Below are 25,595 nucleotides of genomic sequence, written 5' to 3'. Positions count from 1 at the left end.
ATATAAGCACTTCTCCCAGGACAGATTTATTCTTACTTTTTGGGACATTAATAGATTTTCATGCACCTTAACATGTGAATATGGCTTTTGGCCATAGAGGACGAAAATCCCTTTAAAAACATGATAGTATGTCAAAAAAACAAGATTAAGAGAAATCTTCAGAAATCTACATGGTGTTATGTCTGTTTCAAGAATATAAATGTCTGTTCTGAATATAAATAGATTTACTAGTTGCAAAGAGGAAGGACACAGAACTGTAAGGAAGCCTCCTCTGTACTTCAGATTGCTTATTTAGATTTTCGCATGGCTGTGCAGAGTCAATAAACCTATGAACTGTAATTGCATCATACCGTTTTTCAATTCACTTCGATCCTACAGATACCAAGATACCAGTTTTAAGGAAGCTGTAACACCTCAGTGTACAGACACTTGTCAGCACAAATATATAACATACTTTCCCATTCCAGAAAATCCCATTCCCATCTTTCTGACCATTTCCATGGAAAACTGGAAGTTAACCACCAGTTCAGCAACAATTTTCAACACCAAATGAAAACAAGAGTCTTACAAATCATTACTCAACTGCCTAATAATGTTAAAAATACAGTAATACCTTTCAAGTGTTTACATTTTAGAGATTATCACATCTACCTTTAGTAAACATATACTGGAGGGAAGAACAATAATCCTGTTTACATTGTGAATGGCAATAACATATTTTATTTATTTAAAAAATTACTATTTACTAAAGGGGAACTACTTTTTCAGGGTATGTTGAGCAGTATTTCATTATTCAACTAAGATGACGCAACTATCGGGAGACTTCCACAGGCTGACACAAAGGTATTTTTTAATGACAAGACTAAACTAAAATTAGGAAATAGATACTAAACACACCTTTCATGACCTCTACACGTTACTGACTAGCCACCTGGCTTGTAGTTTAGGAGAAGAGTATCCATATAATCCAGCTACAGACAGAAATGTTTAGTATTAACTAAGTCAAAATTGACACTTTTTACCCTACTGTTAACTGTATTAAATGTTCCTTAAAAGTCTACCACAATAAACTACCTGAAAATGACAACAAAGCTAATGTTCGTGTTACTCCACAATAAATACATACATACGTTAAGTACATAAACATACAGCACAGACAGACAGGAGACGCTGACAAATCTTGTAGGAAAATTATAGCATATTTTTACAAAGCAGATCTACAGAATCAGATTATTTCTTTGTATCTGGTTTTACAATCTGCTAAATAAAATATTCTTCCAAGAGATCTGTGAAAATTAATGTCTTGTGTATCTTATAAATACTTGGAGATACACAGAAGCATCGCATGCGCATATTTCAACTCTCTCAAAAATGTGCTGGCAAGTAAGTTTTAAATTACTCTTTTAAAAATTTTACTATTATGGTTCCAACTTTAGCTTTAACTCTGCTCCCATGAACTCTTTCATCTTCCACTAACAGGCTAGAAACAGATCACAGGTTTTATGAAATGCAGCGTGTTCCACAAAATGTATGCATTTCAAACGAGGTCCTGCCATTGTAAGATGACAGAACATGCAAATACCCTTCCAGACTACAGCCGGGAAGTAGATGTGGGGACCACGGGTAGATCTTTGTATGTGGGGCTTGCACAAAGAAGAGACTGAAGATTTGTCAGCAGGAGGTATGCAGCTGATTGCTGATGGCCAGCTGCCTGCTGCCGGTGCAATGTGCAGCACCCAGACTGAGTGGGCAGAGGAACAGAAGATTTAGTAGGTGCGTCTCAATCCCCTTAGGTTATATCATGTGACGCGGAGCGCCCGGAGGAGCTGGGGGCAGATGAAAGCTGGCAGCTGTGTGCTGCCTCAGGCGCTCCGAGGCTGCCAAACAGGGCTTACAAACATGTTAGCTCAGCGGCAGAATTAAAGCCCTCATTCAGGTTTATTTTGGAGTAAGGAACCAATGTGCATACAGAGGATGGGGGAAAACTTGCCCTGCAGGCTGAAGCCTAAGTACACCTTGACCTCTCCTTGCAAGCTTCTATACAGACGAGCAGGCTTGACTAAGGGACCAAAACATCTAAATAGTAATTTAGATTGTTGTCCAAGCAACCTCCTCAGTTTCTGACAAGCAGACAAAGCTGACATTTGCTGCCCTCTACTTATTAAATAGGCAATCATATTCTGAAGTCTAAAGCGCTATTATTTTGCCAGATCAGCAGGGAAGTAAATCTGTTGCAGTGTTCAGATAAAACAGTTATGTGATTTTTTCCACATTCATGGCTTGCTCCACACGACAATATCTCTTCTTTTTTTTTTTTTTTCCCCTCCTCCTTTTTCTTCCGGCTGTGCCAGAGTGACAAATTAAAGCATGAGGTTGTTTCTACCTGAGGAAGACCCATATTTAGACAAAATACCACTGAGGCAGAAGGAGAACTGGAAATTCAGTCTTGATGTCTTCCTTGCACAAATTGATCTGATATCTTTATCTATACATGTATATATTTAGATATATAAAAAGAATTTTAAAAAATCTTTCAGAAAAGGAAGTACTATTGCATGCATTCCTCACTGCCTCTCCTGGAACCTCTGGATGCAATTGTCAGTACTTAGGAGAGGCAAAGCCAAACCATCCTTATCACAAATCTCACACCGCAAAGCTGGAAGAAAAGAGTTTCCTTATCTCTTCACAGAACTCTGTTGTCTGGGCACCCAAAAGTGATTTGAAAAAGGGGGCTGCCACCCTCCACTTGTTTAGCAGTGCCTCAAAATCCAAAAGCAGTAGCACTGGTTACTCCTACAGACATGGAAGGAAAACTGCAGGGGATCTGAAGGGCTCAAAAAATCTACTGTTACTTTCCTCCGGTGGAAAAGTCAGACACCGCCTTCAGAGAATTCATTTTACAAGAGAAAGTTCCTGCTGGAGTATTTTGGTGAGATTCAGAAAAGCGAAGTCAGCTTCAGAAATTCTTTACAAAAAAACTTATACCACTCTAAACCTAAGTTCTGGAAATTCATATTTAAGTAGTCCTGTTGCTTTATAATGAGAGAATACTTGTTACAATAATCTTTTATTAGGCAGGACTCCATCGGTGTGTATGCACTCTGGAAGACAATGTAAACAAGAGGGATAGATTTCTCCTCCCCTGCCTCCTTTTCAGCTTTTTAAAAAAATGAAATCCATTAGGTAGAGCAGAATTTGTAACAGGTATTGCTCTTTTGGAAATATTCAAAACACAAACCAAATATTTTTCACAACAGAGCTAAACTCTAATTTGAAAATGAGTCTCGAGTCTTCCTCACTAGTTTTTTATTTGAAAATTAGAGTACACAGTTACTTAAAATTTTGTTGGGAAAGGTGAGAAAACAAGTAAGAATCCCCAAAAGAAAAGCTAACTTTTACAAATATGTACAACCCTTACTTGTTTAACATCCCCAAATTCTGCGAGAGCCACATGGGAACCTTTTGGCAGCAAGGTAAGACAATTACTTCATTTGCGTACATAGCTGCTAATGTCTCAAATAGCAGATTGCATCAGTACAAGTACATTTGTCATACAAAAACTAAGGAAATTACACTGCTGCTGTGTTAATTTGAAGGCTGCTATCTTTCAAATACCTCTTCTAGACTCACTGAGACATCAGCTAAACAATGAACAATGCTTGACTAGACAGCTTGCTTTCTTGTTCCTTTCTCTTGTCATACTCAGTTGTGCCATTTTGTTTTGCATTAGCCCCCGTTCTCCAAGGTATGCAACCTCATTTACCTGTGCTTATAAACACCCCACATACAAAGACTGACAAATCTGACATGGGTCTTCGTGAGGTAGCACAACACATCGATACGATACTAATGATCCTTCTCACACAATGCATTCAAATTTGTATGTAACTCTAGTGAGGGAGTAAACTAATTTCTAATAATTTGTTTTCTAGATAGCAAGTATAAAAAAACATAAAAAGAGTGTTCTTACTTTATATTATAAAGATGTATCAAGTATAAAAATAGTTTGTTACTTAAGAAAGGCCGTGTATTTAGCTCATGTATCAGTAAAACAGCATTTGCTTTTAGAATGCTAAAAACAACAGTTAGAATCAGTCACAAAAAATAAGCATTCATGTTAACTAAACAAGAGCTAGGCAGTGTATGTACACTAAAATCATGCATCACTATGGAACTCCACCAACGCGATTTGTAGAAGGAAATTATTATGTTGGAGAGGATTGGCTTTAATTTAGATTTCTGCTAGACTAATGAGGTAATCTTGGGTCAAGCTTGGGTTACAGAAAAGACAAAAAAAATCTAGCTCTTAACTCTAATTAATATACATTTTACCTAAGCAGGAATAAAACAATTTGACTCAGTTGGAAAATATTATGGCCATTCCTTTGATCCTCTGGCATTTTTCCGTCAATTACTCAGTTTTCTGACTCTCTATACAGCAAGGGTAACACCACGCTTCATCTTCAGCCAAACAACTGCCATCACTTCCGCGCTAAGCACAGGAAAACAGGTTGGAAGTGTCATGGTCTTCAATTTTACAAAAAGATATGCAAAAAGTTCTGCTGAATAGTAAGACTACTATTGCCTAAAGTTCTTCAGGACTTGTAGAATTCATGGCAGGGTCATACCTTATCCTCGGAAACACAGGAAATTTTTTGGCAAAACCCACTGTCTTTAAACTAACATGAAATTTTGAAGATCGACACACCAAGATTCGTATGTAACAAATTTATGACTTGTTATAGATCTTGTTTCTTCAGCAGCAGTATTTGCATATGCAAATACAATACCATTCCTCTCCTTTCCTTCCCAGGAGTTCATAATCAACTCCAGTTATCAGAATCTGTGACTGTTATCATAATATATCTGTATATCTAAAGTAATACCTACTCAAAAGGAAAAAAATACAGTTAACAAAAGCAGTAAGCTTGGTAACGCAGCAGGATTTTCATGGAAGTATTTTGACTGATAACAGACAGGACCACTTCTCTCTGAAATGCAAGTTTAATAATAACATTTGAAGTCACTGCAACAACTTTATAACTTCAGGAAAATCTTGTACTCTAAAGCCAAATCCATTGCAGTGTTGCATGGGCTTAGACAGTACCGGAATAGTCTAAGCATTTTTCTGAAGCATTTTTCTGGGTACAAACAAATAGACCTGTCGTAAGGGGAGAGTGTAAACAAAGTGACTCTGTTATCTAACCTTCTACATGTATTGACAAAAATGCTTGCATTCCTTCTGCATCACAGCTATAGTGTTGGTAACCTGATGCAGAAAACTATTTATGAAACAACTCAGTTCTGAGGAATCGTTATTGCCTAAATATGGCACTATCATTACTTCAGGTATCATATTCCTAGCTTTTCCTTCTTTCTGCCTACTGACCCTCAGATGGGTTAGAGAGCTAAGTGGAAATTTAATTTAAACTTATTTCTGTCCAAGTGCTCCATTTCTCAGTGGAATGTTTTATAAGAAACCTTTTTAAGAGAAGATTGTTGCTTTTGAATCAATATTTTTATGTCAGGCCTGATAAAATAGAAAACTTCTTTAGACAAGAGATCATCACGAGAGACACTGCATTACTAGTACAGTCTTTAAAGACTTTGGTTTTCCTAAAAAGGTGAATAAATGAACTTACCAAACCAAACAAAACCCTTTTCATTTGCTTTTCATTTTCAGTAACACCTTATGAAAACAGGGATAACTGCAGTAAACTATTATTTAAATATTTTAAAAGAAACCACTCCTACTGAGTTGATAAATAAAAATTAATGTGGTGACAATAAATTATTTACAGTAAAATTGTTTCCATAATCTCATTGTTAAATATATGATGCTGGAGTTTCAGTAATTCTGCTAAGACAAGTTAACCTTTTTATGTGGGATTTAAAATTTCTAAGGCAGCATTAGAGCCACATAAGATACACATCATATGATGTACATATTTCATTATTATTTTATAAGTAAGAGAAGGATCCTATGGCTTCTTATAGAACTCTATCTGCTAACAGTCCAGATATTTTTGTGCATATAACTTAGAAAAGGATACAGTTCAAAATCTAACACTTAGCCAAGCAAGGCTCTTGTTACAGAAGACATTGAAGACATGGGGGATGACAGTACCCAAGCAGAGTGGTTACCACAATGCTGCAATGGATACAACTCTTTCTGGGAGTATGGAAAAAACCTGACCCCAGTCTGCTCATGCAGGAACTGGGTACTCCCAAAGCTCCTAGCCAGTCTAACAGTGACAACAGCAACCCGCTTAAATACATATAATCGATAAAGGACTTTATCCAGTCCTAGAAAGATGGGCTATCTGTGCTGACAAAGGTCGCTATCTTCTGTCTTCCCTTGAAATCAGTAAGGCTTCCATTATGAATATCAACAGGTCTGAGATTTCACTTGCATGGTTAACGAGTACATCTGAGAATAGATTCAACTGAGTGTTATCTAAACTGATCTAGGTCCTGGATACATGCCCAGACATTTATGGTGTCTGGTTTAAGTTTTTATTATTATGCAATATTCTTGGTTGGTGATGACACAAGGATTTTAACCAAGTTAATCTTTCAGGATCAAACTCAGCTACTTGACTTTTAAATTAAAAGGTTTTTAGTCAACAGACACTGAATATGTAGAAACATATCTGTGGCAGAAAGGATGTTTAGGATCTTACCCTCCCTGCCTTTCTTTTAAATAATTTCTATTATTAATTACTAGGTGTTGACTCAATTATTCCTAGTCTTGATCTATTCCTGCTATCAGTTATACGGCCTGTTTTATGTCCTATTTAATGAACCCTTTTAATGGAAGTTAGAGAACTCATAATTTCTTTAACTTACATTTGTGACTTTCCATGCTTCCAACAGACTACACAAATCAGTGTATTTTCTAAAACTTGATTTTAAAAGCTTTAATCATGCAATGAAGTAGACACTGCTCACAAATGATGCTATTTCTTACATTAAGTTGTACTGAGAGTGAAACATTTCAGAATTTGTTACAAAACAATGTAACAAGTAACAGCTGAAGAGCTGCATTTTTCCCTGAAATAGTCTCAATGGAAAATATTTTTCACTAGTTCATTGAATAGGTTTACCATTAAAATAATCATATAATGTCCGCTGACAAAAAGCTGCACCAACTTAAAAGTGTGAAAGTAAATGGAGAGTTTTAAGCAATATAAACCCCCACAGGCACATTCTCCTACTGCTTTCACTCAAGTCCATTTGAAACAGGTTAATGCTAAAGCAAAATAAGTCAATCAAACTGAAATAAGAGTGGGTTTGCACTGACTTAACTAAAACAGTGCTAGTCTGTGTGTGAATGAAACCTGACTGTTATGTCTAGTGTCTGCAATAAGACCATATGTAGATGGACCTTCTGTTTGTTTTGGTAAGTATTTAAATGCAATTTAAACTTGATTAATGCCAGTTTGGTTTAAACAATATGCAGAGTGGTTTGAAGACTGGCTAATAAATGGACTAAGATGGAGTAACAGAACAAAACATAAAAAAAATCTTCACCTTACCAAATTAATTTTTAAATGTGTTTAAAGGACATAGTGATCTCCCTGTACATTTTTTCGATGACACCAATAAGCAAGAAGGGGACTTCTTAATGGTAGAAGTTCTGTGAAACAAATTGAACTATTTTTTTTCTTTTTAAATTAGGAAGAAAACCAGACGTTATGGAATGAAAGACTCCAAAATATCCACAAAGGACAATGTTTTGGAACAAATACCCTTTGCTAGTCTTCTTTCTTCCCTCTTCATCCTATTATCCTTGTGTTGGTACCTTTATTTTGCATTCCAAGACAATGTTTTCTGGAGTTTTCAATGTTTTGAAAAGTTTTTTCTTAAAGATTTAAAAGACTTTCTTAAAGACTTTAAATTTCTTCTTTTGGTATTTCACTTTCTCCCCCTGACTTTTGTCTTCATTAAGTATCTTGGGCTACATTCTCTTTATCAGACTTTATATATTGGTTACATTTCTTTTAGTTTATTCATCGATTTCTATCTGGCAGGGAACCAGGGTATAGTATTGATCACATTCAGTTTTGAAGAGGACGGTTCCAGACTGCTTGGTTAGCAAAAGGAATGCAGTAGTGTCCCTGTTCAAATGCAGGCACACTGCAAAGTCTGAAACATTATCCATTTCCAGAACATAATAATGAAATTATCAGCTGCTTTGCTGATATGAAAAAACAAACTATCTGACAACCATATCATTAAACAAGTAACACAAGCTAAAAATGCTGCAGGTTTCTTGGATACCCTCTTTATGCTTTTTAAAACACTTCCTAGTAGCCACTTTACTACTGGCCAGAAGAGTATCTGAGCAACAAAGGTCTTCAGGCAATATTCAAGATACGGAAGTCATGGAAACACAGTTTCAAATCCAGCCTATTATCGAAGTTGACTATTATATTCATCAGCTTATACAAAACCTGGAAGAAACCCAATTTCTCTCTCAGTTATGGGTCATACGCACATTTAAGGGTAGCCCAGCTGGCAGTGCAGTTTTGAAATTTTTACATTTTTGTAGGAGTTGATTCAAAACTTTTAATTTCAAATAACAAAGCCATGCCAAAGGCACTCTAACTGACCTTTTATACTATAAAATTGGTTATTTTTTATTTTGGCAGTGTCAATACAGTTTGAGACATCAGCATATATTCAGTATTCAATGCAGAAAAAAATATGAACAATATTAAACCAAAATCTTGCCAGTCCCACTTCCCTGCTCCCCTTTGCAAAAGTTAATGCAAAAGAATATCTTTTTATTAAATATATTTGAATATTTTAGGTGAAAGTCTCTAAACTAGTCAAAGAAAAAGCTTTAGAACCCTAATTACTAAAACCAGACATGCTTATATTTCTTATGGTTTCAAATATGTAGAATGAAATTCAACTTCAGAGAGAGGCATGGTGCCAGCAAATTATACACTTTCATTAGTAGGGTGGGAAAAAAGGCAGGGCTAATGTACAAAAGAATAGGGTGCAGCACTCAAACTGTAGTATTCGTTCTCCATTTACTCAAACATGTTATATCCAGGAACACCACTACTTTAAAATCACATACCAGTTTGATCTAAGCATTTCATATTAGGTTACCACAAAAATATTTGCTACCTCTTTACTAATACCACTATTACCATTACTCAGAATACATTTCATACACTTTCTTTTATTCACGTGTCAGCACAGCGTCACTCCCTCTAGTGGGTAAGAAACACAGCTTATACGGACAACCCGAATTTTCATACAAGGGAGAAGTACTCCTGCAGCTACACCAAAAGCAACACTGGCTAGAGTGCAAGAGAACCACTATTTCACTCTGACTACTAGAAAATGTGTTTTTACTAGCCCTGTTGTTTACTTTTGCTTCCTCAAGTTTCCAATGGCCGAAAAAGGATTACAATGAACGCAAATATTGTGGCAGCAAGAAATGCATTAATTTCTAGCTTGCTTTCACTTCCAGCAGCATGGTTGTTTTAGTTCTCAGCTCAACAGCAAGTTTTGCCTGCCATCAATTATTTTCACAAATCTGATTCTTCCTTTGCATACACTGGCTACATACTAAACTCAAGTAGTATTAAAATCCTGTGTCTTTTCCTGCCAAATTACTTGATTACTCTAGTTCATTTGAATACTTGCTTGACAAACCCAACTCTGGAAACATTAAGGCACAGCCTAATGTTTACAAGAACTCATCTCAGCAAATCTTACTACATAATCGCATAATGAAAAAAAAGACAAATAAAACTCAACCATGTACTTGGATTTTTTTGACTGTTATATATATAAAATCTGTATAGCTAACGGAACTATAGAATACTGCCAGCAGGGAAACAAAACAGGAAGAACAGGTCAATACAAAAGAACTTGTTATATGCATTTTTCTGTATATATTACCTTCTAATGTATAATTATTACCTTCTAATGCATATATCTAAAGAAGTTGGCTAAAAAAAACCAGCATCAGTTTGCTGCAAATGATGTTGCTCATTTTTTAAAATAGGAATGACTTTCAACTGATAGATATTTTAGTCTTTCTAATTGATTTAAGTTACAGCCTGATCCTAAGGCATGAGATGCCTTAAGCAAAGTAGAGCCACTCTCATTTACAGCAAATTAAGGTACTCAGTAGTTCAAAAATTGTTACTCTTAGAATAACATATCAAAACTTCATCTGAAATTATTTGATAATTTTTAGATTATTGTAATTTAGACTGATGAGTAAATAGTCCACTGAACCACACTGTAGAGAAAATGACTGGCAATTACATTACTTGAAAGACTGTTACCAGAACAAAATTGTTAAGTAGCACATTTCTAAGAAAGTGACATTTTACAAAAAGACAAAGGCATATATTTTCCACTGAAATCTAGTGCTGCTGTCATCAACAACCCAACAAAAGCTACAGCTACCTAAAATGGAAATGAAAATGTAATGTATGGAAATATTCTCTTATAAAATCTCCTTAGGCTTCACATGTATTAATGTATTAGTTTGCAAACATTAAGATCAAAGGCAAAGCAACAAATACATCCTAAAAAGTTTTTAGTCAGATTTTTATTAACGATATACAAGTAGCAAGGCATAAAAAATTAATACGTTCAAGCCTTGAAATGTCAAGTGTAATGATCTCTAGCTCTGCTTACCTCCTTTGCTTTTTGTTTCAGTCTAGCTTGCTCTGGGTCTTCTTGCCTTGAGCGACTCTACATGTTAAAAAAAAATTGGGGAAAAAAGGTTAACAGATGGTTTAAGAACCCCTCATCGGTTGCAGCAAGTTAAAAAACAGCAAAGAAAGGGGAACAGCATACAAGGTGTTAAAGATGGGATGCTTAAATTCATAGAAGCGCAATTTCAAACTCGTAGGCCTCACCCAAAAGACTGTTAAAATATTCAGTTGTAAATAAGATATACCCTAGATTTAAATTAAAAAAAAAAAACAAACATGTTTTTGTCAACGCTAAAGTTTCCATATGGGTTTAGATTTCAATTATTTAATACAAACAAATTCAAGCATCTGAGAGCGGAAGTGACACCCTTTCCATTATCTGAACTTTTTAATTTAAAATCCTTACAGTCACTTATTTTAAAATAATTTACTGTTTGCAACTAAGCTTTTATTCAGCTGTTGTAGAGAATGTGAAGAGTTGTAAAGTCACCCTCCCAAAGAGTAAATCTTCATAATAAAGATGTTACTATCCATATGAGCTTACTTTGAGTACAGTATAGAAATACACATAAGTTAAACTCATTCATGCACTACTAATAATATTAATGTTATAATTTTTAAAACTGGAAAAATATTGCCAAATGGCAACTTTTGTATTTTCCTTCAAAACCAGGAACAATAGCTCTAAAACCCCATGAAGAATAACTGTTTAATTGCAAGAACAACCCATAAACAGTACATTTCTTCAAATACAGACTGGTTTACAACCATATGTTAAAACTATTAAATTCTTATTTATGTTCACTAAGCATACTCAAATTGATGGAATTCAAAACTCAAAAGGTAGATAACATATGCATTATAGTTTTTTAATTGCATGATTGGTCAGTATTCAGAAAAGGTTGCATAAAAAGTTGTAAGCTGCTGCAATAAAACTTGTGACATCCATGGAAAACTGTTGTTCCTGGTACCTGAAAGACATAATTGTTTTATTTGGGTATTTCTTTGAGATTTAAAGTGATATCATTTACACGACTCCTAAAGGAATAAGAATATCTATGACCTCTCCTATCTATCTTTCTCTGCCTTTTTCTGTGCTGAAGACAGACCTGAAACTTGAAAGAATATTAGCTTGCAAGCTTACGTATGCTCAGATTTTTTCCCGTTGTTTGAATTTTTCATAACATATTCTGTTCAGAAGTTAAAAATCCATGAAGAAAACCAAAGGGAGATAGGTTTTAATGGTAAGGAGACATGTAATATTGTTGATATACCTGGAGAGCGCCTTGACTGTGATTTGGCAGACAGGGCACCAATGACACCGAATTCTCTATCCTTTTCCCCATTTGATTTTTTTAAACTGTGATTATTTTTTTCAGCTAATATAGCACACATATAAAACACAGTGGTGACAAAGCATGGCCAAATTAAACAATAATAAGATTTTTAGAAGATGTGCTTGACTCTTCCACTGTACACATCAGTTTCATCTTCCGACACCACCTACTAGTGATTTTGTGCCTGTTAGCATAAAAGGCAGTTTGACAGGACAGTGTCTGGAGTAAAGTAATGAGAAATTAAAATCTGTAGATAGCTAATGACCAAATTAGACTCTCATGTTGTAGTTGTGCCAACCAAGAAAGAAACTCCAACTTAACGTAGACTGAGATTCCTTCTAACTGTCATTGCCGGACAAAAAGAAGAACATAGATAATCTGATCTAGTTAATATTTAAAGAACAAAAAGGCATTTCACGAAATATGTGGATCTGCCAGAGAGCTGGGACTTTATTCAGTAGAGCAATTAATAAGAACTTGATTATATTTATACCTATTAGGTTAAAAACAAACAAACAAAACACCCCATTCAATGAGTTGCTTCTCTAGGAGATGGACTTAGGTAAGTATTTATGAACTGAGCTGAATTAAGTCCTTACTCTGTCATCTTGTGACGACAGTTCAATCATTGTGTGCCTCAGTTTCTCCAGTATGATGTATGGAAAATCATATTTAGCCCTTTCATGGGTTTTGATGATAAATTTATAAATGTATAATGAACTTCTACTGCCTTCTGAGTCTCACAGTGAAAGGAGTACAGAAATACAAAGTGTTGTTATACTACTGTATGAAGCTGAATCATTTGCCAAATGCAAAGTACAAGTTAAAAGCACTTCAGCTTAAGGAGAAAGCAGAGTGTCCTAGGAGAATCAAGCCGAGACTTCTAATATTGTTACCAAGTTTCTACAAGAAAGTGATAGAATCCTGGAAAACATACCAGATCTATGTTGTGTTTGGGGACACTGTAAGAAAAATTAAAGCAATAGATGCAAAGTAACATTGCAATTTCCTGGACTCCATAAGTGAAGGAAAAACTCTGAAAGTGCTACAGAGTAAAAAAATAACACATTTAAAAGTTGGGGCTTTTTTTTCCAGAAACTGACCAAATAAAAGTACATCTGGAGTTCAGGATAATCTGAAAAAGCAGACCCCAAAAGCAGGCAAAAAAGCAGATGATCTACTCTTGTGTAGCCTCCAGCTCATTCACAATAAATAAATAATAAAAATTATTGCAGAGGTGAAAACAGGTACTCAACTCCTGACCAATTTAAATTCTTGTATTAAATACAGGAATTTTTTCAGTAAGGAAGATATAAAATACCAGGTGATGTTAGCTATATAAACCCAGATTGAAGGTGAAGGTAGAACTACTTTTACATTCAGAATAACACAATGAGTTTCTGGTTATTCCTTGAACCCACACCAAATGGCCTTTTCAAAGAGCTCAGGCCAGCTCTTGTTTCAAACAAGTAGAATTCCACCTTCACACTGGATGTGTCATTACCGGCATAAGTAACACTAAAAAAATTCAGGAATTTAACTGTCATTTTCTGTTTCTTTTTGTGTTCAGATAAATTTTAATAGATTTTTTTTTAAACAGATTGTTAAGACTAAAATACCTTCCTGCTGACTACCATGTCAGTTTGCAAATCAGTAAGTTTCAGAAACAAAATCATGAGCACATGGAGGCTAAAATGTGTTAAAGGAAAAGAAGTATAAACATTGACTATTTTATTAATTCTTCACTTTACAATCTAATGTAAATTATAAAAGGCTTCTTCAATGCTGATGCAATACAGATTAAAGCAAATATAAGCAAACGAAAACGTCAAGCTTAACAGAGGTGCCTAGATAAGCTTTAAAAATATCACTGTCTTCTCTTTACACTCCATTCCACGTGAACATCTTTTCCTTCCTCTGCAGAGTTTGAACAATTTTGCTGCTGCTCAGCTCTTGTAGTGCTTGTCTGTATGTCACCATTTTTACTCGCCAATTATTTTCGTATTTTACACTTACTTTCGTCAAGCTACTGACTAATCATTCCTAGTTTTTTTTAATTCCAGTTCAAATTTTTTCTTCGAAGTCATCTCATATTTTTGCTTTTGGCTTCCTTTGTCCTTTCGCTCTAACATCCAGATCTTAATATGCCGCATCTCACCTGGTTTGTAAAACACATTTTTCCAAAATCTTTTAATGCACCAATGCCTCCTTCCTCTAAAGCTTTGGAAACACCCACCAATCACAGAACCCCTCAACTCAAATACTTTCAAGGAGTTTATCACAACTCCTTTCCCTTCCCCTCTCTATTCTTCATGTCTAGATCTGTAAATAAAGAAAGCTAGGTTTACGTAATATATTTTCATGTTGATGAATAAACACCTTTAGAAGCAAGCTCGCTTCCCATAGTAATTTTAGAGAAACCTAGGACTGATCCTAACCAGATAACATACTTTTAAATACATTAAATGCTGTCTCCTACTGAGAACTTATTCACCAAACCAGGTTTGTTAACATTTCTCCCAAACACAAGCTACTTTTATTAGACCAGACAGCCTGATATTTTAATTGTTAAGAATGAAAGTGCTTTGTGTTAGAGAACTTACTATCTTATTTATCTGAAAACTGCATAGATCACATCAGGTCTATGGAAATATTAGACTTTCAAAGTATGAAAAGCAGTATGTGTTAAATGTGTGTATTCAAAACACAGTAGAAATAAGGGGTTTCATTTACATGTTACCAAACTCCCTAATGTTCCAAACCTCAGCTTTTCCCCTTCTTGTGTTAAGGAAGAATGCCACAAAAACAGACATCTAATTACACATGTAAGAGCGTAGTTTTAAGAAGAGGATTTTCTATTTCATGGAATTGTCTTAAATTAGAAAGCCACAGTATTTTTAAAATAATAAGGATATCTATAACTCATGTAATACTTAAATATATGCAAAAACTATTTTTAAAATAGGATACTCTGTGCATCTATGCAGATGGGCAGACTAACAGTCCTTCTGATGTATTTAATTATGATCATTATTCAGTATTTTGTTGTAATTTGTAATGTCAAAGCTGCACTGTTGTTACATTTTGTCCCACTAACAAAAAAAGTTTTCTATTACATTTATAATAATTTTGAAGTCTCAGCTTGTTAAACCTGTGTTAGAAATGTCTCACAGGGTCTCTCCTCCTAAATATGTCTCCTGCGTTTAGTAACATCTGATCCCAGTTAAGGCACTTACAGCTCTACTCCTCCTTCCCAATACATACACTGGGAGTCTTTAATGCTTCAAATTCATCTTTTTTCATTAAATAAAGTTAAGAGTCACAACTGCAGGTGCTGTACTATTGAGAGCCACTGCTGTGCCAACAGTTTCAATTTTAAACCTATTTTTCCCCATTGATGACATTAGAACTTCACCCACGGCTGTACCAGCTTATAACTTTCACTTTTAATTAAAGAAATTAAATTGGCAACATGAAACACTTTGCTTTCACATTAGCTTTGTTAATAAAAAGTGAAAGTTAAAAGCAGCATAGCTGAGGGTAAAACCCTATTCAGAGCTACAACCACAGTGAGGTGGAATGCAAGAGTACAGGTCTAAAAAAAGATTTATTTTAAAATCATTAAAATTGAAGTAACAAATTTCTAAAAATTCAGAAAATTAACACAATAATTCCCTCTCTGCTCTCCTCTCATCAGAAGTGAGTTATAAGTTTCCATTCAGAGAGTGCTTCGTCTCACAGAAAGCTGCATTACAACCACTGAACTCTCAGAAGAGAGGGAAAGGATTAAATTGGCATGATGACTGAACTCATCTCTGGCTCAAAGAGGTAGCCCCTTCAAGTAATCACAGGATGTGTGTGTAAGGAAATCTGCATTGCCAAATTTCAATGATCTCTGTCCAATAAAAAAGCCCTTCAGCCTATAGTACCATAAAAATCACCATCATCCATAAATACTAATTAACTTTGCAATCAACACTAAATGTAATTTTCTATTTACTTATGTAATTATTCTTTTTACAGAATAGATCTCACTCCTGTGGTAGTTGTATTTAAGACCCCAAAACCTGACAGCCTTGTGCTACTAATACAGAACACTCAAAATAATAGACTAATGGAATGTATATATTGGAAATTAATTTTCAAAAGTAATTTGATAATAAAATAAACATGCATTTAGCCAGTTTGAGCAGATGAATTAACACAGTAATTTTAACATGATCTACTTTTTTATAGATTATATCATAGAAGTATTATTCATTGATTTTCTGAAAACAAAGACAGCCCCAAGCTGTACCTCTTTACTGTAGAAAGCACCACTCTCTCCAAAAAACAATGCACAAATAAAACCAACCAACCAAACAAAAAAATCAACTACAAACTCCTATTCCTCCTGCTGCCAGAAATATTTCCATTATTAGCCCAGAACCAGAACCTCATTCAATTTGACACACACAACCTGCATTTTCCAGGTTTTGGAAATAGCTATGAAAGCAGCAAGGAACACATCTTTTACAGCAAGACCTGTGCTTTGGGTTTTTTTTTAGAAAGTCCACACAACACACACCATGTCAAATGTAAAGGTAAATTCCTCAAGTGATTTTAGTCTGGCTTTTTGACCTTTCTGCAGTCTTAAGACTTTCCTTAGCTCTTCTTGCGATTTCCCATACCAGTCACCAAAGACAGATTCAAAAGATCTCTGCTTCTGCACGCACGTGGAAACAACAGCCAGTGGGTTCTTACTGGGAAAACAAACGAGGGCAAAGAGTTGACTGTCCCAAACATCTCCTTTAAAGAGACTGCACTCTGCTTACATGTTTATATACTAGATGGCTCCTTCCTTGTGCCATTTTTATTTTACTCTATTATTCACGTATCAGGAAGATAACCCAAAAGTAATGACAATCAAGGCAGCTGCAGTCTCTCCCTGTACAGCTTCTATATTTGACACGTCATATTATCTGGATGTTTGAAACAGCAGGAGGTGACTGGATCTCACAGTTTTGTGGACCAATATGTCTTCAAAGACTTGTATTATAAAAAGAATTACTAGGAAGTAAATTAGAGGAATGCTTTAGGCCATATGTTCTAGGTCGGTATGCATACATTGTGAAACATAATGTAGAGATCCCTGAGGTACAAGAGGTCGTGCTAGCTCCTGAAACAGTATAGTCTTGTTTTCAATTTTTAGGTTTCTTTAATTAAAAAGAAATTGTATGTTGCATTGCTACTATAGCATACCTTACCATTTTTCCTTTCCTGTCAAGTTTGTCTTCCCCCAAAATATCTCACTGGAATGCAAACATCAGTCATTATTCTTCTAAGCTTGTGGTATGAAGTTTCTATTTCTCAAGTATTTCCCAGGCATGGGACGTAAGATTTTTTAATATTCTCTCATTTAACAAGCCAAATAATACTGCTATTTTGCTTTAAAGATACTCTTGTAGCTTCACAATTATTTTTAACCTGGATAGTGACTTTTCTCAGAATGTCAAATATTTAAAATATTTTTTGAAACCTAACTTTTCTTTCTTCTATCTCTCCATCTGATTTTATCTCTCATTCTCCCAAAAACATTTCCTGAAGCAAAACCAACCCCATCTGGCTGCTTACAAATTCTGTAATCACATCCTACTGTAACAACTGAAATTATGGTTGCAGATCAATCAGAACACTAGTGTCAAATATTTTCTTTTCTCCTCCTAAAGAAACCAACCCACTACCAACAACAACAAAAACCTACAAACCCGACACTTTCTTTGACCATCATTTAGCTATCTTTCTTACCCCTTACTGAATTCTAATGCAAAATTACCAAATTGGTTTCAAGGCTTCCCAAAGACTCATGCTGACTCCCCTTTCATTTCCATCTATTCTTTCATTTTTCATCATCTTTTCAGTTGATTATTTAATACCATGCACTCCAATGCCCAAAACATTTCCTTCGTTATCTTATTCTTTGTCAGAACCTGGACTTTGGCTGTTAAAAAGGCTCCAAAGTGTAAATAATTAAAATAGAATTTTCACTGTGCAAGTTAAACCTGTTTACGCTCTTCCATACCAGACAATAGATGAGGTATCACTAGCAGGCAATTTTGAAACTTTTCCTAAAATTATTCTGCTGAGTAACTTTAAAAACATGTTGCAAAATAACATGTCAAAACATGTACAAGATAAAAGATCACTCTGTTCATCTAAAAGGCACATTAAGAAGCTGCAGTTATAAATAAAAGAAGAAATTTCTGATTTTTAGACTTAAGCATCTATAGGAAAAAAGGCAGAAACAGAATTTTCATTTTAATATCCCGAGTTTTCTAACCTTTAAAGACACAACATTGTCAAGGTGACAAAGATGCCATGATCGGGGAAACGACGTCTTTGCATAGTGGGTATTTCAGTCTCCAGAGCCAGTTTAATCATTACCCCCTTTGCAGACACAAATATCAATCGGCAGGCCACAGACAGACATGAAATGGTTACTGATCTTTATCACTATTTATCAGGGCAGCTGGGGCAGATTGTAAACTGTGTCCGTTTAATTACTGTGTCATTACAATTACTGCATCCTTTCCAGAAAGACTTAGATCTCCTTAGACAACTATGCAAGTTCATAAAAGACCAGAAAAAACTAAATCCTGGGTAAGGAATTAGTACGTAGGAATTCAGAATAAAGACCTCAACAGTTATGGCTGTTAACGTACAGATGGTCTTGTACTTGAGCAGCGATCTAGATCCTAAGGAAGTCATGAACAAGCTATTACTTAGAATAAAAAGTTGTAATCAGATCATATTTTGCCAAACTATGTTCGATGTAAGTCTTGCAATAGGTCATCAGTCCATCGGAACACAATGGTTGAGAGCCAGCTGCACACTCCACAAAGAAAAGACGCTATCAATGTAAGTTCAGTTCCAAATTGGCATTTACATTTAAATCACAACATTGCACAAGCACCTCCCAAAAGGTTCACAGTATCTTCAACTTCTCTTTCTAAATGTTAATACTGATAAATCAGCATTGGTCTTCCATGGCTACTTTGTGGTTTGGTTTTGGTTTTTTAATACCTTTATAGATTTTTCTAGTGTACCATGTATTTATGCCAAGCTGTCTCCTATCACTTTCTGGTAATGAAGCTGATTTATGCATTCACTATTTTCATTAAGATAATTTCTTTAAATCAAGTAGAGGACCTTTTTTTTTTTTTTTTTAATATTTGTTTGCTGTAGAATTCTTTAATTTGCTCTTTTTGTAATCTATAGGAATCAAACTTATTGATCATGTATTTATTTCCTAAATTTTGACTTCACAGGAGTTTATATTATTCAAGACTAAAATAAAAAAAAAAACCCAAAAACAACCCAAACCAAAGAACATCGAATCATGAAGTAATTCAGGTTGGAAGGGATAACAGGAGGTCATCTAACCCAACCTCAGATCAGCCTGCATAAAACTTTGTGCAGTCAGGGAAACATTTTTGAACTAAGGACTACAAGGTACTGTATTTTCCTCAATGTCCATTAAAAAAACCCAACCAACATAACAAACAAGCAGCAGGATGCACAGAAAAGAAAACATGATTCATCAAGATGTATTCACTGAATGGAGAAAACAGGATTAAAAAAAAAAGCATTTCTTTATTTTTAAAAAATAAGCATTAAGAATGAAAACAGTAAAACTGTTTTCATCTAAACATTTAAAGACTATGTATGTTATGTTGAAATTTGTGGAATATTTAATGATGTGAGCAATTATAAATTAAGAGTGAAAACAGGACAGATTAAAGTAGCTAAACTGAGAAACAAATTTCTGAAATAAGCAAGGGTAGCTTTTTTTAAAAAATCTCTCAATTTGTGAACATTAATGGCACAAAATCAAGAGGGTGTTACAATTAAGCATTGAGTTGTTCTGTATAATCTCTTCAGAATATACAATAAATAATGCGATGAAAATGCAAATGCAATGAAAATTGAGATAACTAAGGGATAAACTTATTTGCAGTTTCATATATATAATTAAATTTGCAATTATAAAAAGGAGATTTATCTATACCTGTATGTTCTTGAAACAGTATTGTCTTAGTTTGTTCTGTTGTATGTATGAAAATTCAGTCTTTGGAATTAAAGTTACAAAGGAACAAGTCCAGAACAACTGATAGTTAACTGAAGACAGGAGTGAATCAATTAAATAATGCAGTTATATAGAGGGACCAGAACACCAACTGGGACGCATAGTATATAAATTAAGATAAACAAATGAACAAAACTGTTTAAAAAAAAAAAAAGTCCATAAACTCAAGAAATAAAAAGCCTCAAAAAAAATCCATAACAATTTACTGAACTGTGTTTAAATACCAGAAATGTAGGCTATGATTTTCAAATGGCACGGAAACCCTGGCATCTATTAAATTTCAAAGGCAATTGTGAAAATTATTTCACCAAGTTGTTTTGAAAATGTTAGCCATTGTCTCCTATATTCCCAAGAACTCATCAAATTCAGAGCTGTATCTTGAAAATGCAGGAGCATTCGAGTCAGGTAGGTCTGGAGTCATCACAGATAAGATAGCATGACTTAATGAATTAAAGCTGTGATGTCACAACAACAGTATCTTTTTGTTATAAGAAACAAAATGTGTTTATGAAACAGATTTCACAAAATTAAATAATTGTTTGAAGACTATGAATTGTTAAGTAGTTTAAAAAACATAGAGTAAAACAGATACCTTGGCAGCCTTTAGCAAGATTTCCCTCTCTTGTTCATCTTTCCTTTGCTTTTCTAAACGCTCCAACTGTTCAAAAAACTTTAACTGTGATCGGACATCCGTAGCTTGTTCGTACCATTCATCATCCTGTAAAATAAGAATAATGTTTTACAAAAACACGCATTTTCATCAAGACTATGCATTTAAAGAAGGCTATAGGAGCTATACATTAAAATCTTTCCATTGTGCTAACAATAAAAAAAAAGGTCTCTTTTTTTAAGCTCAGGGGAATGAAGCTAGCCTATGGTTAATAATGCAGCTACAATCTGATTATTTAATTAATATCAAAGCAAATTAAAAAAACAAGGACTGATTTATCAGCACCAGAGACATCAAAGAGTTAAAAAAAAATAAAACCAACAGACTTACTGATTAAAAGCCCCTAAGATGCTTAACTTTATTACTGAACAATCCTAGATATAGGATATAAGCCTGGTCATAAACTGCAATTCCTGTATTTGTACTCATCTTCAACTAGTAACAGACACGATCAAGATGCAGCATTATAAAAGCACTAAAGCTAAAAATTCGGTTGAAAATAAGCCTCTAATTACAATTAAAATAGAAGAACTTTATGACAACTAAGAATATGCAAGCTTTCCTAATACCCAACAAACAATAAGAATTTATGACACGAGCCGCACGGGGAACACTCAGAATGTCAGTCGGAAAAATAAGTTATCCATGTTACTTCCATCTCATTTATCTGCTTAATATTTTCCTTTTTGACTGCAATGCTATGAAATCAAAGAAAACCATTAACCAAGAAATATACAGAAGACAATGAAAATGCTACGGTTCAATCGGAGACAATATTAATTTTTTTTCTAAGAATCTGTTAAGACATTATTTTAAATGCATTTTTGGCTTAACACGGAAGTGTTTTCTTCTCAGACACCATCCGAGGGAGAAGGAAGGAGGGATTTAACACTGCTGAAGCTGATGAAGAATATTGGAAAGAAACAAGGAGAATTTACTTTTAGTTGAATACAGTAGAATATATCTATCAAATGCAAGGAAAGATGTAAGTGTAGGTAATACACAGGCATAGTGGCCCTTTTTTTTAATCTATTTTTCTATCACAGCAGTGTTGCTTCTAGTCACAGATCCCAAAGATAATTTTCTTGCAAATGCCACATATAATTAGTCCAACTGTGACTCAGGTGTGGGAAACAGGTGGGCAAAGATACAGTCCAAAGCTGTTTGACCAGGCTTTCACTCAAGGAAAACAAACAAACAAACAAACAAAAACACCAAGCAAAAAACCAAACCAGAGCTACTCAATGTATATATACACTAAAGAAATCTAAGCACAGCTTAAACACAACACACAACTACGGTTATTGCCACCTTGCTTTTACACCAGTTTAACAACTACTAGCATCTTTTATCAAAAAAGACACTTCATATTTAACAATAAAGAAGTTTGATATATTTGAATTTCAAACTGGTTTGCAGATTCTTATTAAAATTTCCCCCCTGGTTTAATATATCTAAATTATTTCAATTTTCTTCAAGAATACAATCACTAACAATGGTATTAGAGTATCATTTTATCTTGAAATGTTCTTTTTAAAGAGAACACCATTGTTTAATTACAGTGAAGAATTTACAGCTGAATTCTTTAGTTGCTGGTTTAAGACAAATTGGTAGCTTTTGTAAAATATTAGTATTTCTCACAGCCAAGGACATGTAAAGTTACTATAGATTCCTAGATATTGAAGCAATTTTGATCCAATCAATGGATACCTCGGTCAAAAAAGGAAACATCAAGAATCAACAGTCTCAGTGGCAACCCATGAGCAGAAATAGCTTAACTGATGCTCCACACTAGACACTTTAGCACAGAAGGATGAAAATTCTACACTCAAATTCTGTCACAGAGGAGGAAGACAGACCTGGCAAGCAGTGCTATCATCCCACCACTTTCTATTTGCTCAGGTAGACAAACCTGCGATTAAAACATGCTTTCCACACAGAACGAACACAAAACACCTACTGTGTGCTAAGAAAAAACAGTGTCACACTGCATCATTCTGTAACGTACAATACCTTTCTTTGCACACTTACTTTGTATGATTCCATTCGGTGCTGGGTTATCACTGTTACTTTTTCTATCACTGTTCTTAATCTGTTTTGTGTTGCATGGGAAATAAAAGTAACCACCTCAGCTGGCACATCAGTAATTCCTAGTTTTTTAGCTAAAGCAAAAAACAAAACAAAACAGAATTAGCTTACCCCCCACAAAAAAACCAAAAACCCTCTAAAGAACATAAAGTCCTAACTTCATTTTCCTGAACAGAAAAATCCGTGACAGTGTGTTTATGTGGCTTTGGTGATACATTCACGACCCCTTGAAAAGAGGTGCGACTACACTTTAAAGTTTGAAAGAGAAATCAGAGCTTTTTTTTTTTTACCACTTAGGAAGCATTTAAGAACTTTACTGAAGTTTATCCTAGTATATTAAAACAAAGCATAACAGAGTATGGGACAATTTGAGTTCTCAGTTGTTCTACACAAGAAAAAGCAATTCCTTTATTTTCAGAAGCATTAGTGTAGATTAATTTCAGTGTCAATGAGATGAGGCTGCAGCCCAAAGCATACTGTTGCATACTTTAGCCTACACTATTGGCATACTACTCATAATAAAAATTCTTTATGAAAAAAAACTATTAACTGAATATGAAGAAATAAAGTCATATTAATAACAGTTATTTAAAAGCACCAGTTGTCCCCCCAAAACACTGCTAAAAGACATATTCGTAGTTATTTGGACATTTGATCGTCTGTGCTGAGTTTATATGAAAAGCAAACACTCTACAGTCTAAACTATTGATATATTAAAAAACCACCTAAGCTACAGAAACAACAATATGGGTAACACTTAAGAATTCCTAAGTTCATCAAAATAATTACTAAGTATTGCATATAAATTTGTAGATATATGAATACACATACTAATCTAAGCTATAGTCCTACAAAGACATATACATGAGTAGTCCCAGTGGGACAGTTTTCTGGATGGAAAACTCTGTGTGTGCGCACACAGATATATACATATTTTATATATAAAAAACCCAGTAGTTGCATTTTGTATGGATTATTGTATTTGACCCACCATAAAAGAGAAAATACTCTGTTTACACTGAATCAGTTTTCCATTGAATGAACACAAAACTTTCAAAAACGTTTGTGAATATGTCTGTGATACGTTAACGGGTATGCAAAATACTACAGGAAATTTTTCTGAGAATATTTAGGAAAGTGTTTCCTGAATGGCTAACTACAAAAGTAATCTTCGTTTGCGGGAGGGGTCCCCGAGCAAACACAAACCTGAGAGGCTCAAGAATGAGTATTTGGTTTGTGAAGCATTCCTATCTTTTCCTGGCCAAGTTCAAGAGCAAGAAACTATCACACGTCTAAAAAATGAAGACGAACAAGTGAGCAGTGGTCTTACATGGATGTATACTTCTGTTATTTTAATGATGTGATCTGAGACGAACTGGCAGCGTTCAGCATCACCCTGGGCTTCTGTCAGGGCCGGGCTGGGGCCGGTCAATCACGGCGCGGGCGGGCCGGGCGCCGCCACCGCCGGCAGGGGGCACTGCGGCGGCCCCGCGCGCCGCCCGCCGAGCCCCGCGCTCCTCCCCGCGCGCCGCCGAGGCGAGCCGCGCCGCGCCGCGCCACATCACTCGCACGTCGGGAAGCGTGGAAGCAATACGGCCCAAAGTGAAAATTGCTCCGGATTCTGTTTGTAGATACGGCTATTATAGCCGGCTTTGTGCTAAGCCGTATGAAAGAGATTGTTTCCCGCAGCTCTCCCTCGCTCCGTCTCTTCCTCATTTTCTGATCTGCACTGTCTATTTAAATGTGTATTTTATTACATCACTACAGTACATCATTCCCACACTTCCCAGCGCTCAATTCGCTATGTCATATATTTCTAATATTAATTTTTTAATGATTCTTTGAAGTTGTCATCTCTTAAACTAACTTAAACCATCACTGACTCCGTATTATACACATTACCTTAAGGATTTTAGCAATATGTATATATGCTTTTTAACTGATTTTTGCTTTATCGCTAAAAAAAAATTAAATCTTTCTTGGTGCCCAATTTGTCCTCTGTAATAGAGATGGAACTCTGCTGAAGTTGCTGAAAGCTGAACGGATAATGGAAAGCAGACATACGCATTAAGATCCCAATGCTGCAACTGTTACTCATGCAAATTAAGTCCTTGAAGTCAGGAGGACTATTCATATTGGTTATGAGCTATTTGTGCAAGTCGGACTTGCAATATCAAGACCTATTTGAGCATGCACCATTTTATTATGCAAAGATGTGTAAGCAAAGCTATCAATCAAAAAACCCTAGTCCGAAAGATAAAATGCAAGTAAGAAGGGAATTTAATTAACTAGTATCCAGAAAAGAGGTTTGAGATGGAAAATTCTGCCAAGTATTCTAGGTAAGGGTGTGAATGAATAATTGTTAAAATAATAATTCTTTGAATTTCAGCAGTATAACTACAGCTACCCAACTTCCCTGAACCCACACCTTTCATAATAAAGAACTATCACCATCTTGTTTTTTTCACAATAAAGGTTTTCCTAATTTTAAAGACTTTTGTTCTAAGTAAATTCAACCATTATATGGCTTGTTTCACCTATTCAACTCTTCAGAAATTCATCCATAACCAAAGCACCATTCCCTGAGATGCCTGGTTCCTGAAGATTCTTGTCCTACATCCTCTTCATCAGCCTCTGCAATATCCCAGTAACTTTCTACTCCTGAAATCCCTCAACACAAT

At 35.1% G+C, this 25,595-nt stretch overlaps 1 protein-coding gene across 1 annotated transcript in view; it reads right to left on the bottom strand.

Annotated features, from left to right (window-relative positions):
• LOC127021056 (transcription initiation factor TFIID subunit 4-like) overlaps positions 1-25,595 on the bottom strand; it is a 147,302-nt gene that overhangs the window by 57,935 nt on the left and 63,772 nt on the right. Inside the window, exons 11-13 of the mRNA XM_050903981.1 lie at positions 22,858-22,988; positions 20,749-20,874; positions 10,675-10,731 (exon numbers count right to left, since the gene is read on the bottom strand). Of these exons, the coding sequence (XP_050759938.1) occupies positions 10,675-10,731; positions 20,749-20,874; positions 22,858-22,988 (314 nt within the window). The remainder of the gene's footprint in view (positions 1-10,674; positions 10,732-20,748; positions 20,875-22,857; positions 22,989-25,595) is intronic.

Source organism: Gymnogyps californianus, chromosome 12 (genome assembly GCF_018139145.2).
Source record: "Gymnogyps californianus isolate 813 chromosome 12, ASM1813914v2, whole genome shotgun sequence".
Taxonomy (NCBI): domain Eukaryota; kingdom Metazoa; phylum Chordata; class Aves; order Accipitriformes; family Cathartidae; genus Gymnogyps; species Gymnogyps californianus.
Note: the sequence above shows the minus strand (reverse complement) of the source record. Positions and strands in the feature narration are given on the sequence as shown.